The sequence below is a fragment of the Hyalella azteca genome, unplaced genomic scaffold (assembly GCF_000764305.2).
Source record: "Hyalella azteca isolate HAZT.00-mixed unplaced genomic scaffold, Hazt_2.0.2 contig9217, whole genome shotgun sequence".
Lineage (NCBI taxonomy): Eukaryota > Metazoa > Arthropoda > Malacostraca > Amphipoda > Hyalellidae > Hyalella > Hyalella azteca.
The window spans coordinates 88,899-106,742 of NW_025939293.1; the positions used below are offsets into that span (position 1 = coordinate 88,899).

General features: G+C 36.5%; 2 protein-coding genes across 4 annotated transcripts; one reads left to right on the plus strand and one right to left on the minus strand.

Moving 5' to 3' along the window:
- Window positions 1-5,414: 5,414 nt before the first annotated feature.
- LOC108676447 (beta-1,3-galactosyltransferase 5) lies at window positions 5,415-8,088 on the plus strand. 3 transcript variants are annotated; one of them, XM_047881952.1, is made up of 3 exons: window positions 5,415-5,460; window positions 6,118-6,222; window positions 6,836-8,088. In XM_047881952.1, the coding sequence occupies exons 2-3, from the start codon at window positions 6,194-6,196 to the stop codon at window positions 8,016-8,018; spliced, it is 1,212 nt and encodes a 403-aa protein (XP_047737908.1). In that variant the 5' UTR covers window positions 5,415-5,460; window positions 6,118-6,193; the 3' UTR covers window positions 8,019-8,088. The 3 variants fall into 3 exon arrangements, with proteins under 3 accessions (XP_047737908.1, XP_018020007.1, XP_018020008.1); XM_018164518.2 differs by having other exon boundaries at window positions 5,449-5,538; XM_018164519.2 differs by lacking the exon at window positions 5,415-5,460 and adding an exon at window positions 5,550-5,734.
- A 4,594-nt stretch (window positions 8,089-12,682) lies between these two features.
- LOC108676442 (post-GPI attachment to proteins factor 2) lies at window positions 12,683-17,323 on the minus strand. Its single transcript, XM_018164512.2, has 4 exons — window positions 16,915-17,323; window positions 13,930-14,094; window positions 13,269-13,487; window positions 12,683-13,060 (listed from the first exon to the last, which is right to left on the minus strand). Exons 1-4 carry the CDS (start codon window positions 17,149-17,151, stop codon window positions 12,842-12,844), a joined length of 840 nt encoding a protein of 279 aa, XP_018020001.1. The 5' UTR covers window positions 17,152-17,323; the 3' UTR covers window positions 12,683-12,841.
- Window positions 17,324-17,844: the final 521 nt, after the last annotated feature.

The window sequence follows — 17,844 nt, forward strand, 5'->3', positions numbered from 1 at the left end:
TCATACGTTGCCCAGTGGTTTAAGGTAAGAGTACCAGGATTGGCGCAGAGAGGCGCGGGTTTGATCCCAGCTCTGTGCGCCTGTTTCTGGTCAGAATTGGCAAGGAGGCTTGGCGGTTAAGCACAGCAAAATTGTAGCAGTGAGTTGTGTGTTCGAGATCACATCAAGTTGTGAATATTCTGCGATGTTAAGAATCGGAGACAGGCCTACGGCCTAATAAACGCTGAAACCGCTATTAAAGTGTTTAAAATGTCTAGTACGATAATAGGGGTTAGTACGATACATCTGCTCTAATGCTGAGTGTTGTAAAACAATGAATGCTTGGTACGGTTCATCTGCTTTAATTCTTAGCGTTAAATCAGTGTTTGAGCACCCTGATGTTTTCAGTGTATCAGGTATCACTGATACGGGTGAGCGCTAACCCATCGAACTTTGATCTCCAAGCACTGAGCGCGCGGCAACACGAGCCAACGACGCGCACTGGCGAGTTGTGCCCACCGTGTGACCGTGTGATGTGCGCTGGATCCTTCACCGTGTGATGTGCGCCGGATCCTTCACCGTGTGATGTGCGCTGGATCCTTCACCGTGTGATGTGCAGTGGGTTCTTCACCGTGTGATGTGTGCTGAATCCATCACCGTGTGATGTGGATCCTGTGATGTGTCCTGTGCTGCGTTCTTCACCGTGTGATGGGCACTGGATCCTTCACCGTTTGATGTGCGCTGGATCCTTCTCTGTGTGAAGTTTATATGTTCCGTCACCGTGTGATGTGCACTGTAGCCTGCATCGTATGATTCGCACGGGATCCTTAACCGTGCGAGGTGCTTCACTCTTCAATAGGTTGTGTCAATTGATTGTGGATGTAGTTTGAATGTGTGACGTGTATGTACAGTTTAGACCAATGATGTGGATGTGGGCTGATCGTGTTGCGTGGATGAAAAAGAAACCAGTGGGTAGCTACGAGTAGAGTGGGGAACTTAGTATTTATTTATGACTAAGCCGCGAAAACAGGTTGAGTTTCCATAACGCAAAGTTTTGTATTTTATAAAGCATCACTTCGTATGATGATAGCCTAAACCTCCTGGTTCCTAATAAGGTTTATTCCCTTATGACACTTTCGAACAAAAAACAGTTTCAAATATTCTGTTGACATTAAGATTGTTCATCGGTTAATCTATGAATAGACACATTGGACATGTTGGCCCTAAATCGTTTACGCGTTGTAGTTTTGATCAACAATTTTTCTGTTGTAGTTCAAATTTGTCTTCAGTGGGCACTCATCGTAATCTGATGAACGCGGTACATTTAGACGATTATTACTGAGCGCTGGTCACATCGTCACAGAATCAGACTTGGAGCCGCCTTCCAAGCAGCAGTACATCATTCAGCTGTCACACAATCATTTTATTCAGATTTTATCAGCAAGTATGAACGCAATCTTCGCAGTCTCTCTTTTAAGAAATATTGTATTGTATTAAATAAAGCGCTACTTGGCACGGCGGCCTGTTGCCTGCCGTCACGGAGTCGCACCTCCACCACTCGATGTCGGGGGCGAGATTTTTGCTAATGGTTTCTGAAATTAATCAAGCTCTATAAAGCTTATGTAATTATATTATATATTATATGATAATTATATTATAAATTATTCAATTCTTTATGCATTTTGGCAGTACTTCTTTCTTGCTCTTGTAAACTGAAAACTTTAAGTATTCATCATGAGACAAATCCGTTCTCCGGAGACCTAATTTGTGATTATAGGAATGCAGCGATTGAAATCAATTGAGAGTCCCCTGCTTTCGTTAAATTAAATTTGAACGAATAATCAACCGATTGTTCATTGTACATATAGTGAGGAAGTCAATTCAGCGCTAGGAAGCTTCATGGAAAATAAATTTCCACCTTTTCAGAAATTAGAAAATCGGTGCCGCAATGAAGGCTGTATTAGCAGGATAAGCACATATCTCACCGAATTTTTTATTCCATGTGCGTCACCTGATTTTTTAATTTTACCGGATGTACATAAACTTACACAAAACGACTAAGATTGACCAAAAAATCAAGCAAATTCTAACCGGAAATAGTAGAAGTTGAACAGGTAGCTGTATCATACATAGTTCATGAAATCATTACAGCAAGGGAAGCTAAAATGTCGTCTGCCGACAGAAATATGTAGCTTAAGTCTTATGAGGGAGAACAAAGGAGCTACAATTTACTAAAATGAGAGGAAGTCGATGGAAGAGGCAACGCGGTAGCGCATCATTTTTCGGCGGCCAATATAGAGGCGCTGATAACTGATCGGCCTTCACGGTAGGCCCGATTGACCGTTTATCTGCTCAGTTCTGAGCACCAAAAACAATATTGACGGAGCGACCAGGAACAACAGCACCGCGTACGGCAGCGGCTGCGATGAGCACTCCAACTAGTGAGTTTCTTCCTAGGAATAGAAGCTCGATCTTCGCTCAAATTTCCGACGCTAAAGCTAACAACTGCAACGCGGTTCCTAACGTGCACCTTGTCGGCTCTTATGCAAATCAGGATTAAAATATATGGCTTCCTATGCATAGTGAAACGGCGCTCCAGCGTCACATGCTACAGTCAAAGATCGGTGGGATGTTTCAACAGTTTCAGCGCTCATCGGACGTAATATTTACAATATTTTATAGCTTGACTTCTTTGTTCTAATCCTGACATTTTAATTTCATATGACGAGAGATGAGGTATAAATGACTGGTTCTAAGTGCTGTCCTCGTAAATTCATTACTCATGAAATAATAAATTTCTCATAGTTATCCGTGAGCTACGAAGCAGAATTTTGGGGCTGGGCGAACTTTACGAGGCATGCGAGGCTGCGTTTATTACTTCCTCTCCATGACTATAAATTACGGAAGAAGCTCTCTTGACGATAATATGTTCATAATACCATCTGCCGTTACCATGTAATGGTGGCGATAGTAGCTACATAAGACCATAGTCCGTTACCATGTAATGGAGGCGGCAGTAGCTACATAATACCATCTTCCCGTTACCATGGAATGGAGGCGGCAGTAGCTACATAATACCATCTATTGGAGCCCTAGATCGTTAGAAATAGTGCAGTTGGAGCTCTAGATCGTTAGAGATAGTACAGTTAGAGCTCTAGATTGTTAGAGTTAGCATAGTCAGAGCGAGTCGATATGTCAGTATCAGACAGGCTGGCTGCTCACAGACGCTCCTCAGGTCCATGCCTGAATACTACTAATAAAAGGATAAATATCCATTGGTGTCGTCAAAAATTATTTTTATTGAAGTCTCCTCTATTGAGAATCTACATAAAAAAAGATCTACATAAATGAATAGTCTACATAAATGCATGATGCCGGTCAGTCAACTCGCGTTCAGAACATACCAGACTCATGATCGAGGTGGCCTCCAGAGCCGGTTCAACAAAACATGGAGAAAGAATCCTTCTCCTGTCCTTACAATATTGAAGGTACCGAGGCCGTTCACAGGAACGTATTGAGTATAATAGCGTGGTTTTTAATTTGATTAAGATTGGTTTTGAATAGTAAAAATTATGCGTGGTAAATGTGTTATAAATTAACGGTCATCAGGCTAAATAATATTAGAGCAGAAAAAAATCTGACAACGCTCGCACGATCGCATTGTGAATGAAAAGCTTCCTTTTCAATTTGGTCAAGATCGGTATTTACTACTTGAAAAGTTCATGCCGTGAAATTTGCTATGATAATTCGTCCCAACAATTCCGTCCAAAAATCCGTCTCAAAAGTGTTGAAACGGTCCGATATCATCACTGCACGGCCATCACGCCATTTTAAAGCATTACTTCACTGCCTAAATTGAGCGACCTCTTCCATAGAGGCAAAACATGGCTCGCATCTTCCATCAGGTGATAATGAGATTTTTCCATAAATACGGCACGTCCAGTGAGGCTGTACGTAATGATCAGGAACATTTTCAGTGTTCATATTGCAGACTAAAATTGGCCAGCGAGTTATATCGTCCACACACGATCAAAATTATTATGGCGATACTCGATGGGCTCAACAAAACGTCTATCGATGTCTAAACTCTTGACGTAAGAAAAAGATTTCAAACAGTTCAATACAATTTTTTACGATTTTTATATTTTGAAATTGAATATCATTGTACAATAGATCGATTAAATGCATTCTTCAATTGTTTAGTTGGGAAACAACAGTGACAAACTCTCATCTCAATTCGTCCTTCACGTTACAAATGAGCAAATGAGAAGTGACTCAGAATATCATATATCGAGTATATCGAGAGTTCGCAGTTTTGTTAATAAAATTAAATTGTACAGAAGGTAATTAAAATTTGGTTACAATTTCATCAAATCTTAACTCTGATCCTGAAAGGAATTAATAGGAACACAAAATTTGCAACACCATTAATGCGAAACCGAATGTTCTTAAAGAACCTCATTGCTGATTGACATTATTAGGCTTGATTCACACCATACTGCAGGGCCCGTGCCAGTCACGTTCCGGTACAATATTCTTTAATGCACTTTCTATAGAATCATTCACACCCGTTGTGCATGGCACCTGCCCTGCCCATGGTGTGAGTGCTTCTATGAAAATGCATTAAAGAATATTGGACTGAACCGTGGCTGGTATATGCCTGGTATAGATACGGGTTTAGATCTATGAACAAGGCACGAAAAGGAAAAGAATCGGCGACAGGCCACATCAGGCCTACATTTCAGCGCCGACATCATTATGTTATGTTATGTTATGCCTGGCACGTGCCCGGCAGTACGATGTGAATCCGGCCTAAAAATTCAGCGATTTTGATAGTAATCTTGTAGTCATATCAGAAGAGATGAATCTGAAGAGACAAACCTAAAGAGACGAAGCAGCTCGAAGCTGTACATAGACAATAGAGTAAAATGAAGTTTAGTAGCCTATTTCAGAGGCACCGTTAGAGACTATGCTAATTCTGGTGTACTATGAATGAATGAAAGCGGGGATATTTTGTTAGCAACTAGCACTGTCATGAACTGGCAGAATATTTAGAAATATATTGTTCACGTGACATTGTCAATTCAACTGCATCCGAACGATTTTCGTTAGAACTTCGTCGTAGAAAGAATTTGGTATAGTCTGCCATATAATTATTTCTTTGAATAATACGGGGGCGTACTAATGTATTTAGCAGGGAATTTCTGTGTGTAGGTTCCTGTAATAGTTGTCTTTAGACATGAACTGCAATAAAATATAATATGATATAGTATTAAAAATGTTTTAACTTATGGTTTATGGACAGATAAATTATTATTATGTTATATGATACAAATGTATTCAGACAACTGTTTCGATAATGTACACACCAGCACCTCCAGCCAAAACACTGTAGCTGTTAACAGTCACCAGGCTCACCTGGCTAGAGTTGAGTAAGAGTTGTTCAGAACTTCAGTTACACATTGGAAGTGTTCGTGAGGGGTGAGTGCTTTTCACCCGCATTGTCGTTTTTGTGACTCTCGTATAAGGTTGCTCAAAATCCAACTAACCATGCTTGAGGTTAGTTAATATACCAAATGTTTCCCGAATATGTTGCCAAATAGGATCTATTTTATGAATGCACATCTTCATGTATAACTTATTAGATTTGTTGTGATTTCTGCGGTTGGTAAACTACTGGTTTTGGATTCTGCTCACACGGCTCACCTACAACAAGAATAAAATAATTCTGGGAACAATCGTCCAGCCGGTCCCGGTGATTAATTCCTGTTACTGTTGAAAATTCCCTATTTGTTGCTAAAATAAAGAGGGAATTTTGTATAGGTCCAGTTTTTCAGCATTCCAGTTTTTGCATTCAAGTTACTCTGACGTAGCACCTACCGGTATCTATTGACTATTGTAGCCTTTCGCTGCGCGACGGCGATTAATTTAAGATCCAAGCGGAATTTTGTGGGAACTGATGTAAAAATAATTTAGTCCACGTAGACGAGGTACCAAAATAAAGTGTTTTATTTATATTGGGACAATGCTTCAAAATTTTCTACTGTCTTTATACTGAATTGTATAATTTAGCGAATGATTTTAGAGCACACCTTCCAATATCGATTTGATGCACTTGAACTTTTCTTTTTGTTACAGATAATTTCGAAGATTATGATTACCTACACCTGATATAGAAGATGATCGTCAGAGTGCATCTGTGCTACGATCCGTCATGAGGTTCTTTGGTCGCTGTGGCAGACGGTAATGATAACGTCGAATTCAGAAGTTATTACAAACTGATATTTTTTGCTACTGCTGCGTTCGATATTCATTATCTTTCACTCTGCATTCTTTTTTAGAACTGGAAAACTTGTTTGTCTTTTGCAAAAATGAGGATGGTGAATGCAGATCCTGTAATTTCACATTCTATTTCAATTATTTTTAATGCCGTTCAAAACGGTACTTGCGTTAATCCACTATTGAAATCCCGGCATTGAAATATGTCGAATATAATTTTGCATTTCTCAATTTTATCAGTTGAAATGGAAATATCGATGCATTTTTATCAATTATTTAAAAATTGAAATATTTTAGTGAATTATTTCACGTTGGTACCTTATAATTTTATTGAGCCCCTTAAAATGAATTTTTAAAACTAGATTCGAGTTTTGCATTAGAGACAAAGTTAACAAAGCGTTAACAATCCTAACAAAAAATTATCCCGACATGGTCACAGTTATAAAACCATCGTGCCAAAAGACGAACCATTTAAGCGGTAGTTTGGTCCATTAGACACATTGTTATACTTGACCTTATAAAATACCAATATTTTATTTGTGGGACATCTTATGACGACAGTTTTGTTTTGTTACAGAATTCGGAGTCAATACGTGCACCTCATGGAGCGCTATGTTGGAATACGTCCTTCATTCTCTCTCATCTACCGATATCGGTGGGCTTTCATTGCGTACGTTGCTGTAAAAACATTTTTCTTCCTCATGTTTCTACGGATGTATCTGTTGTCAAGCTCATCCACAAGCAGTCCAGCTGCTGGAAGAGTATTCTCTTTTCAAGGAAGCGATTTTAATAGCAACTACCTCATGGATCTAACAAATTTTACGTATTTAGCAAATCCACCAATTTGCGGTGAATCAACGAATGTGCTGGCAGTGGTTTTGGTTCACACTCACCCTAGTCATATTGATCTCAGAAATACGTTCCGAAGACAAATGCCTCAAGAAATTTTGGCCGAAATTGGCCTCAGAAGAGTGTTCCTAATAGGCCAAGCAAATAAAGGACAATCCTTGTATCCATCGGTGAAGCAAAGCGAAATTGACGCGGAGAATGAAGTTTTCCGCGATATGGTCCAAGGTAACTTCGAAGAGCACTACCGCAACCTAACTTACAAACACGTCATGGGCTTAACTTGGGCAACACGTTTCTGTTCTCATGCAGCGTTCATCATCAAAATGGATGACGACATCGCAGTAGACTTATTCCAGGTACGACAGTTACTGCAGTTCAGGTATCGTGAAGCGCATAACACCCTGCTAGGGCTGGTTCAAACAGACAACCACCCTCTCAGAACTAATCACAGCAAGTGGAAGGTAACACAAGAAGAATTTAGCGGAAATGTATACCCTCCGTTTTTATCGGGCTGGTGCTACATGGCACCAATGGAAGTAGTTAAAAAACTTGCTCAGAACGCGCATAAATTTCCTTATTTCTGGATCGATGACGTCTTCGTGACCGGCATAATGGCGGAAGATCTGAAGATAGAACGGCAAGGCCTCAACCACCTGTACACAATCCACTCAGCTCTTCTGGAATGTTGCACTCTGGAACAATTTTCTCCGAAGAAATATTACTGCGATGTTTTTGCAGGACCCACTTCAGGAGATAATAATCTATACAAAGCAGCTCTTGATCAGTTCTACTACTGTTATCGGAAAGGCTGCGGAAGAAGGACCGGTACTGAGATCCTAATTAGGACGTGTGTTGTGACGCCCAAAGAAACTCCTTATGGTCGAGGTGTGGGGGAAGTAATTGCCTTATAAATATACGCAAGTCTTGTGGATATTCAATTATTACTTCGAGTGATCCGCTATATAATTTTCAAGATTTTTATTGAATTGTTGAACTTTCATACTAAAATATTTTTTTATCTAATTTCTGTACATTTTTATACTTGTTATCGCGCATAATTATAAAAATTATGTCGTTGTTAAAACGAATGTGATGAAACTGCTGTTTATATTTAGTGTAATAATATAAATATATAATGGGATTCACACATAAAGTCTGGTCTCCTTCTTTGTTAAGCGTTGTTTGAACGTTCAATAAAATTTATGTAATTCCAGGTTAGTTGCGTCGTTCATGTCATATCGTAGAAGAAATATTCGATGTTGTTAATTTCAATTCAATCGATTTAAAATACTTTAGGCTCATTTATATCTTGAATGAATAATTCTATTGTTGTATGAATAATAATTAATACCCAAGTAAATATTATTACCAAGTACAATTTTTTTTTTCAATTAACGAGTGCTTTATCCGAAATTCTCACGATAAATTAAAATTAAAAGACACCCTGGCAACAACTCTGTGGTATAGATTTTTTTAACACTAGTAAAAATAAGGACATTGAGCCAATCGCGCTGAAATCGCGATTGGCGATTCGCGGTGAATTAGTTAGTTAGTTTAGTGGCCCTATGATTACTAGCGCTTCAGCTGCTAAGCTATCTCGCGCCGAATGTCACGTTGGGCATTATGGGCTAAGAACATATTGCATCACATGTATTCAGCGTTGATCAGATCATATACAGTCGAACATGTTTATTGCTCTCAGGTAACCCCCCCACGACAAGGGCGAGATGGCACGGGGGGGTCGCGGTGAATTAATAAAGCAGGAAACATCGATGCCACTTTAGCCGGGGACAAAAATGTACTGCAAAAACGTGCAGTAAATATTGCTGGTGAAAGAGTTACACAAACTGCGAGTTGCTCGTATGTATATTTACGCTACTAGCAAAATGAATTCAAAATTTACTTGGTTGCGATACACGAATTATTGTATAATCACTTCAAAGTATTAAATTTTTGTAGGACAATCATACTGGAGGTGTGAAATTTAAAATGAATATATTTTATTGGTTCTTCAGCAGCGAAATTGACAAGACTAACTAAATGTTGCCAGCAAGCGAGCACCGTATATCCTAATTATAAAATTCAAAGCATCTCTAGATGTAACTCAGAAACGATCACGGTGCTAGCGAATTAAGTTACCGGGTCTGCAATTGGCTGGTTAATAACAATATAATATAATATAGTGCTTTCAGTTTTTAGTAGGCCGTAGGCATGTCGACGATTCTTAACATCGAAAAACATTCACTGCGTGTTGCGGTCTCGAACTCGCAACTCACTGCTTCAAAATTTCTTAGCTTAACCGCCCGGCCTCCTCGCCGATTCTAACCAGAAACTGACGCACAGAGCTGGGATCGAACCCGAGTCTCTCTGCTCCAATCCTGGTGCTCTGAACTGTAACCACTGGATTACAAGAGTTAGATTGACTGCCTGATTCACGAAGTGTTCTTTATTCTACGAGTACCGTGCCTTGAGAGTACAATGCTTGCAAGAAATATTCCATTCTAATCAGCTAGTCTAACTCATAGCAAATGTTGATCGATGGACTAGGGCATCGAAACTTTATTTCAAACAGATGGATGGAATTTGTAAGGCCACAGATAAGGAGGAAGGCTACGGCAATATGAACGAGTCACAGGAAAATATATTAATTGTCTTTTGAAATATGACGGAGTAAGATTATGCGATATTGAACTGTTCATAAATATTTTGGATGCAGAAGACACCCGAGGTCACATGGACGTAACACGAAAACCTTATACATCAATTAAAATCCGGTTGAGAACACAATACACTAAATCATGAGAAAATCAAGAAGCAGACGGTATTTCCATAGGGTTGGGAATACATACAAAGCTAAAAACCAAAACCGCATACGACATACAAAAAAAAAGACTAAGCCAAGACTCTACTCAACTTGCAAGGTAATGTAGTTACAATCGTTGAGAGAACTTATTCATCGTTCTAAAATCCATAATACGTTGCAAACTAAGCAGAACAAGATAAGGTTCTATTGAGATCATAGCGTATAGTAGCTCAAGCTAGAGTACAACCAGTTGAACAAAAAAAGAAATTGCTTGTTCAATACCACTGGAAAGGGAAAATATCATGGAAAATGTTTACTTGGAGCGAACTTATGTGTACGTAACATTGCACAAGCAGAGATGTTCTCAAGTTGGAATGATCCACAGGCAAGAGAAGAACAGAAATGTAGGAAGGGGCAAAATGTTATAATAGAGCTGCCAGCGACTGCATGAGCTAGCACGAGAGGACGCTTAACGAGAATAACTATTACATTAATAACCTGTAATTGTGTTGTGCAAGAAATGATGCAATAATAGTTCATATTTGAAAGCCAAAGACAACAATAGTCAGGGTAGAGTTAATGCAAAGTGAAGTGTGGAGGAATTGATCCAGCATCTTGTTCATTTCTTATGATTATAATAAATGTCTATAAACAGATCATATGTATCTTAACTTATAACGACAAACATTCTGAAATATTATAACCATTGGAAGTAATCACCTACCCATCTTATTTACATAGGAACAAAGAACAATACACTTAGCATAATGACTGAAGCGCAAGCATATGGAAGTTGTGACTACCTCATATAAACTAAAGGATATGCACCATGAAAGTTCCAGTAAAAAGGAGAATAAAATATAATTTTAAATATATCTACCTCAACTATTTTGGTGGCACAAGCATGAGTATCAAAATTGTCGAGCATTATAGCATGAACAGGGAATTAGAGAAGCTTGTTTTTGAACAAAAGAAATCCCATATGATTACTATAAGTTTACTAAACTTTATAACAATACTTGTCTTTGAAATAATCTTAAAATATAATATAGGAATAATAGGAACAAAGGGTCCTATAAACTTTCTAGAGATAAATTGATGTATTCTCATTCGTCTTTCTGGGCATGACTAGCATTCCTACATTGATAAATTATAGACAATTGATGGATACTCATAACAATCAACATAGATTTAAAAATAAAACGCATCAACTATGGTGGTTAGCAGAATTACATTGACCAAAAATGAAATTTACTTGGCATAAAGCTGTAGAAAAAGACACTTTTTAATTTGAGATACGAGCTTGCAATACGAAGTACGAGAACCTTTTTTATATCTTACTAATTTATCTAAAGAATTGGATATAACAACAAGCACCAGGTATAAGTTTAGAAAGGGACATTTGCCTGAAGAACAGGGCTTGGAGCAGCAATCGATGAACTAACTCATTTTATCACAGATATGTGGGAGACTGGCATAAAGTTGTTGTTACCAATAAACTGTAATAATAAAGATGAAAATTGATTATGGATGCAATAAAGTTGATTCTTTAATAGCTCATTAACTTCACAGCATGAAGAAACCCGAGGACTGGTGGAATGATAAACTTGGTATTAAATCAACTGTAACACTCCATTGCTGTGTGTATGGGTGAATTTGATAATGCAGTTTAAAATCTGAGTTTATCTCATCAAAAATTAGGCTGATAGCCAGCACTGAATGTCATTCCAGGATACAACTGAAAATTTAATATACATAGGCATGAAATTATTTTTCCTTTATTCTATTTTGATTTTTTTTTTTTTTTGCATTTAGCTAACAATATCACTGAGTAACATGGTACCAAATTACCCAGATCTATAGATAAAAAAGTTTAACAACCACTAAACAACCTTTTGAAATTCTGGCATATTTGAAGTGGATGCAACATAAATAAAATTTAAATAGTCGAATATAATTTCTAATCTTGAATCTTTTTAACAAAGAGCAGAAAAAAAAGAATAACTTAGATAATGCTAATAAAATAGAATATATCTTGTTCATTATTTTTAGTACATTATGTCACTTCCATGCAGTTGAGAACCTAAATAATATGAGTTTAAAAATTTCTTTTTAAAGACAACACTTCTGAACAATCCAGTGTCTTGGAAGTAACACATGTACAATGAATTTCTAATTTTATTTTCAAATAATAAAGAAAAATATTTTTCACAATTTTTTCAATATATCATAATTTAGCAAATTATCAAAATTATTTATTCTGTCAACTGATTCAGGCATTTTCTCTGACTTAGTGACTTTATGCAGTTGTGCAAAATTTCAGATCGATTGGACTGGTCTTATAATATGAATTATAAGATTTGTAGCAGACGAAATTATTTTTCAATTTTTTTAACAATGAAAAAATTTTTTTAATTTATAAAATGATTTATTCTGTCAATTGATTTATGCATTGTATCCAACTTTACACAAGTGTGCAAAGTTTCAGTTCAGAACGATTGGACAGGTAGAAGTGTGTCAGATATCGATAATGAGATTTGTAGCTGACAAAATTCTTTTTATTTTTTTTTTTTTAATATTGAAAAAAAAAATCATTTTTAAAATAATTTATTCTGTCAATCGATTCATGCATTGTCTTCAACTTTATGCAAGTGTGCCAAATTTCAGATAGATTGGACAGGTAGAAGTGTGTTAAATATTGATTATAAGATTTGTAGCAAACAGACAGACAGACAGACAGACAAACAAACAAACAACAAGAATTGAAGTTAAAGAGAAGTGTTGTAAAAGCATTTTTTATCAGAAAAAACTGTTAAAAATCACTGTTTCTTAAGACATTATGCCATGTTATTAGCTCAAGAAAAAGTATTTAATGAAGCTGGCAGAATAATTAAGGATATAACATTATCCTCGTATGTTATATGATAGAGCTCAAGTATTAGGATGGGGCATTTTATATTCAGCAACAGTAAGTTGATAATGATAGAAGTCATAGTATGCAGCCATGTGGAAGCCCATGTTTGTGAGCACAATGAGGTACTCAAGAAAAGCAAATGCCGTGTACATGCCGGGCTCGCAGTAGGTGTTGTGGCGATGGTAAAAATAAAGTGCCACCATGAAGCAAAATATGTTGGCAAACATCAGTTGTTTCTGCACAAACAAAAAATGTAATTAGACAAATAAATTATTTTCCTCATGAACACAATAAGGAGATTAGAAAGTAATGCGGTTTTAGTTCAAAGAAGCAGATGAGATACAAAATAATTCCTTTGTACAATCCATGATAAAAATTAGCATATGTTGAAGAGTATAAATGATAATTTAAATTTTATTGATGGTTAAGTTTCCACAAGCTTACCTTGATAGAGAATGCTCTGTGCTCGAGCAGAGACACAAACTGACGGGTGTTGTCTTTCAGAAGTAGACATGTCAGCAGCATGTACAGCTCAGAGCAAACCATGAACATAATGAAGAACAATTTATGCAGCTCATAGTTCTCTCTAGATGATACAAATGACAAACCAAGAAGAGAAGAAACTTCAACCAAATTCAGGCATGTATAGATCTTCTGCAACACCTGTGGATGATGATATTGAGAGAGTTCAAGTTTTGAGACAACTTTTGAAAATGCTTTTATATTTAAAAAATTATTATTAGAAAGTTTGGTATAATCATCAATGTACTTTATTAAAGCATTTTTATAGAGTATTAACTCTATATTATTAATTACATGACCCAAATTGAATAAGACAACTACATTCCTTTCAGCAACCATGTTGTTTCAACAGGATGACATTCATTTATTAGGAACTGAAGAACTCTTATAATCTTAGAACTTTTCCAGTTTACATTCACAAGTCCTGTATCTGTAATAACACTATTATAAACTGCATATAAAATTTAACATTGAACAACAGGCATCCAAAAATGTAATAAAATTCTACAAAAACACTATATATCATATGCTGTTATGTGCAGTGAATAAAGGCACATAAATTCAAGCATTATAAGAGTCTGACCTGATATACAGGATGCTTGGGAAGTATTCTGTTCATGAAGGCAACATAGAGATAAGCTGCAAGGAATCGTGGAGCTGAATGAAGAGCCACAGCTGTCCGCCAAATGTAGCGTTGAGGTACAAACTCCCCAATAGCACTAGAGATGGATGGCAAGTAATTGGTCACCTGCAAACATGAATAAATTTCATTATATAAATTATAGAAAAAATTTCAATTTTAAACAGCTATAATAGATTAATTCTAAGCAACTATTCAATTTCATCAACTTTTGATTTCACACTTTTTGAAATTTGTAAAGGAGACAAGCTCAGTTATTTTTTTCCTTAGTAATTTACAAATAATCTTCCCTTGAAAATGATCAAAATGGTTTACATTTTATTCTACCTATAATAAATAATTCTAAATCATTTAATAGTAGTAGTAATTTTATCAAACTTTTCTGCTAATGGGTCAATTTTGAATATTGGGTAGAAGTTTCCCAAAATCATGGGTAAAAACCATTATTTGCAGGTGATTTTTGAAAATTACAGATAACAAAAAGCAATTTTTCTAATTCCCTACTAAATTAATGCCATAGGAAGAGGTAAAATTTGCCAGATCCATGAGCAATTTTGTACAATTCATGAGCAGCTTCTGTTCAGTTTCCCAGTCAGGCTCATGGGGATCTAAATTCTTTGTTATGAATAGCAACAAGAAAGTCTCTTGTCCAAAGGACAGTTTCATCATTCAACTTGAAAATTGTTTCAGAGTTAGGATGTTTGTTTCATTAGAGCACCAATTATCAGGCAGAATTCAAATAATGCAGGCAAATTTAAGAATTTATGGGCAATAGTTGAAAAATAGTGCAATTTTTGTGTACATAATGAAAAATATTTTGTCATGGACAAAAAGCATGGGTACTTTTTTCACAGTTAGGCTTCTTATAAATTTTTCAGAATGATTAGAGCAGAGCAATTCAAATGTTTCTAGGGTAAACGCAGTATACACTGTATTCTGACACTTTAGGGAAGTAGCAAAATATGAATGGCTATAAAAAATACACCGTACGAGCAACTCAAGTTCTGTTTGCTTTACTTCACTCTCAAAACACTGCACTACGCACCAACAATGAAACGTCACAAAATGTTGCCATATTTATTTAAAAGCCTTTAGAATACAAACCTACCAAATCCATATATTCTGACACTGTGTATGACTAAATTTGGCATTTCGTGAGATTAATTCCGGCCGCGCTTCAAACTCTACTAATTTGTAATGCCGACACCCTTGTGTTGTATTGGAATACGACAGCTTGGAATTAGAACACTATTGAATATTGAACACTACTTAATTTGGCTTTTAATCAAGAGCTATTAAGCTTTTAATTAAGAAAATTTTAATTTTTGCACACAGCTTGGAACGAGCTGTGTGTGTCTAAATCCTAGCGGTGTCAGAATTAGTTTTTATGCGTCTAAAACCGTCTCTTAACTTAATCATCAATTAATTTTTTTACCACTTGAAATCAGCAAATACAAGTATACTTAAAGGATTTCTAATATACTCACAGACGTATTTAAAAGTCTCAAACCATAATATTCTTTCTACACAAACAGTTTATTACTATTTGGTACTTGGTAGAGCAAGGTCAACTATCTACTTTGACATATTTTGTGATGTTCTCACTGGGTGACGTGCACTGTCTCTCTTTACATCTCGACATTTTCCCGCCAAACAGCCCAAACCTAGTGTTTTGGCAATAGTATGACGCCGCTTGGCGCGCAAAAGTATGACGTCACTATTTCAACCATCAACGAATGCATGGAACTAAGAAAAAACTTAATATAAAGGAAAAAAGTTGAGAAGTGTCAGTCTGTTGGAATTACCCACAATGTCAAAATATACCGCATTTACCCTATTTTAGGCTCAAGGCTGGCAACCTAATTGCTGTGGCTGCATGGCACAGTGCAAGTTGGCAACATTAGTGCATTTAGTGGCATTGATGATAAATTGGTAGGGTAAACCCGGTATATTCCGACATCGTGGGTAATTCCGTCACCTCTTTAGTTTTTCCTTTATATTAAGCTTTATTTTAGTTCCATGCGTTCATTGATGGTTGAAATGGTGGCCTCATACATTTGCGCGTCGAACTACTGCCAAACACTAGGTCTTGGCCATCTAGCGGGAAAATATTGAGATCCAAAGAGATACAATGCACGCTACCCAGTGAGATCATTGAAAAATGTGTCAAATTTGACAGTTGACATGGCTCTACCAAATAGTGAATAACTGTTTGTATAGGAAGAATATTATAGTTTGAGACTTTTAAATACGTCTGTGGACTGTGAATATATTAGGAATCCTTTAAGTATACTTGTATTTGCTGATTTCAAGTCGTAAATAAATTAATAGATGATTAAGTTGAGATGTTGGATTTAGACACATGAAAACTAATTCCAACACAACTTGAATTGGACACACACAGATCATTCAAAGCTTTGTACAAAAATTGAAATTTGCTTAATTAAAAGCCTAATAGCTGAGTTGCTGACGCGTAGTGAAGTGTTTTGAGAGTCATGTGAAGGCAAAAGAACTTGCATAACGCATACGGTTTTTTTTATAGTTTTTCATTTCTCGATGCGTCCTTAATGTGTCGGAATATACCGCGTTTACCCTAGTCATGTTTGAGTTTGACCAACAAGATTTTTTGCAAATTTATAATATATAGGAATTTTACAATCTTGCCTCAAAAGTCTGAAAGACAAACTGAAAAAGTCTCACAGAGCTCAGGCCTCACAAAGAGCCCATCTAAAATTTTAGGAAGATTTTTCAAAAATTGCAGCTGAAACTAATTAAACTAATTGTTTCTTTATTTTCCCATTGTAATATTTTTTAATTCTGATAATAAAGCATCATGCAATTTAATTTCACTTTAATAAATTCACAAATTACTCAATTGATAAACTGATGGGAATAAATTAGGAGTGCAAACAAAAATATAAAACTTACTCCACAGTGGGTAGCTGTTGACACATCAAAGTTATAACGAACAGAAAAATAAATACAAAAAATGAAAGCTCCGAGTGGAAGGGAGACGGTCACTAATGCTATTTTACGCATGTGAAGTCTCACTGCTACACCAGTCTTGTTATTATTAGATTCATTGCAGACATTGCGTTTAGTAAAAATTTCGTTCGCAGTAGTGTAGTCGTCACACAACAAGCTATTTGTTTCAGTTCCATCCATCCCTGCAGCTTACTCAGCATATGATCTCTCATAGAAATGTTTTAATCACAACAATAAAAATTGAAGACTCCAAAAAAATATCTTGAATATCATCCGAGCACTGAGCAGCCTTCTTCTTCTTCGGATCCGTTTTTTATAAGGACTGGGTTGTTCACCACCCACCGAGCAGCCTTTCCATTCAACCTAGCGTATACGGTTTGACACACTAAAGTTGACAGGGAAGGCCACAGAGAAGGACACGCAATCAGCATGACAAATTTTATCGAAAGTAACTCAAGAATACCAGAAATATCATATACTAATCGAATGCAAATACTCTCTAATATGAGAATAGAATTAATTATCATATTTCGCATAAAAAACTAATAAAGTTATATACATATCAGTTTACTTCTATGATTTTTAAGGAATGGCTGTCGGTATTACTGCCATAACAGTAGGCATAAGGCATAACTCCCCGCGATTTAAATGGCACGTACATCTGCCCATGATGATGTGCGGCTTTATTTATCTGGTGCAGCTTACAGTCTTGATGACTGTGTATTATCTGCAGATGACTATCTAAAAATAGGTGATTACATTTTTTTCTTTATATTCTGTATCGGGTATCTATATATCTTGATGACTATATTCTAATTGTAATTCACCTGTAGTGACCTATCTTGCACGTTGCACCTTGCACGTTTACAAAGG

Coding starts and splice junctions, on each gene's coding strand:
- LOC108676447 (XM_047881952.1), top strand. CDS start 6,194: ATGAGGTTCTTTGGTCGCTGTGGCAGACG. Junction 6,223..6,835: donor TTTGGTCGCTGTGGCAGACG/GTAATGATAACG, acceptor GTTTTGTTACAG/AATTCGGAGTCAATACGTGC.
- LOC108676442 (XM_018164512.2), bottom strand. CDS start 17,151: ATGGATGGAACTGAAACAAATAGCTTGTTGTGTGACGACTACACTACT. Junction 14,095..16,914: donor CAACAGCTACCCACTGTGGA/GTAAGTTTTATA, acceptor TCATGTTTGCAG/GTGACCAATTACTTGCCATC. Junction 13,488..13,929: donor CCAAGCATCCTGTATATCAG/GTCAGACTCTTA, acceptor CATCATCCACAG/GTGTTGCAGAAGATCTATAC.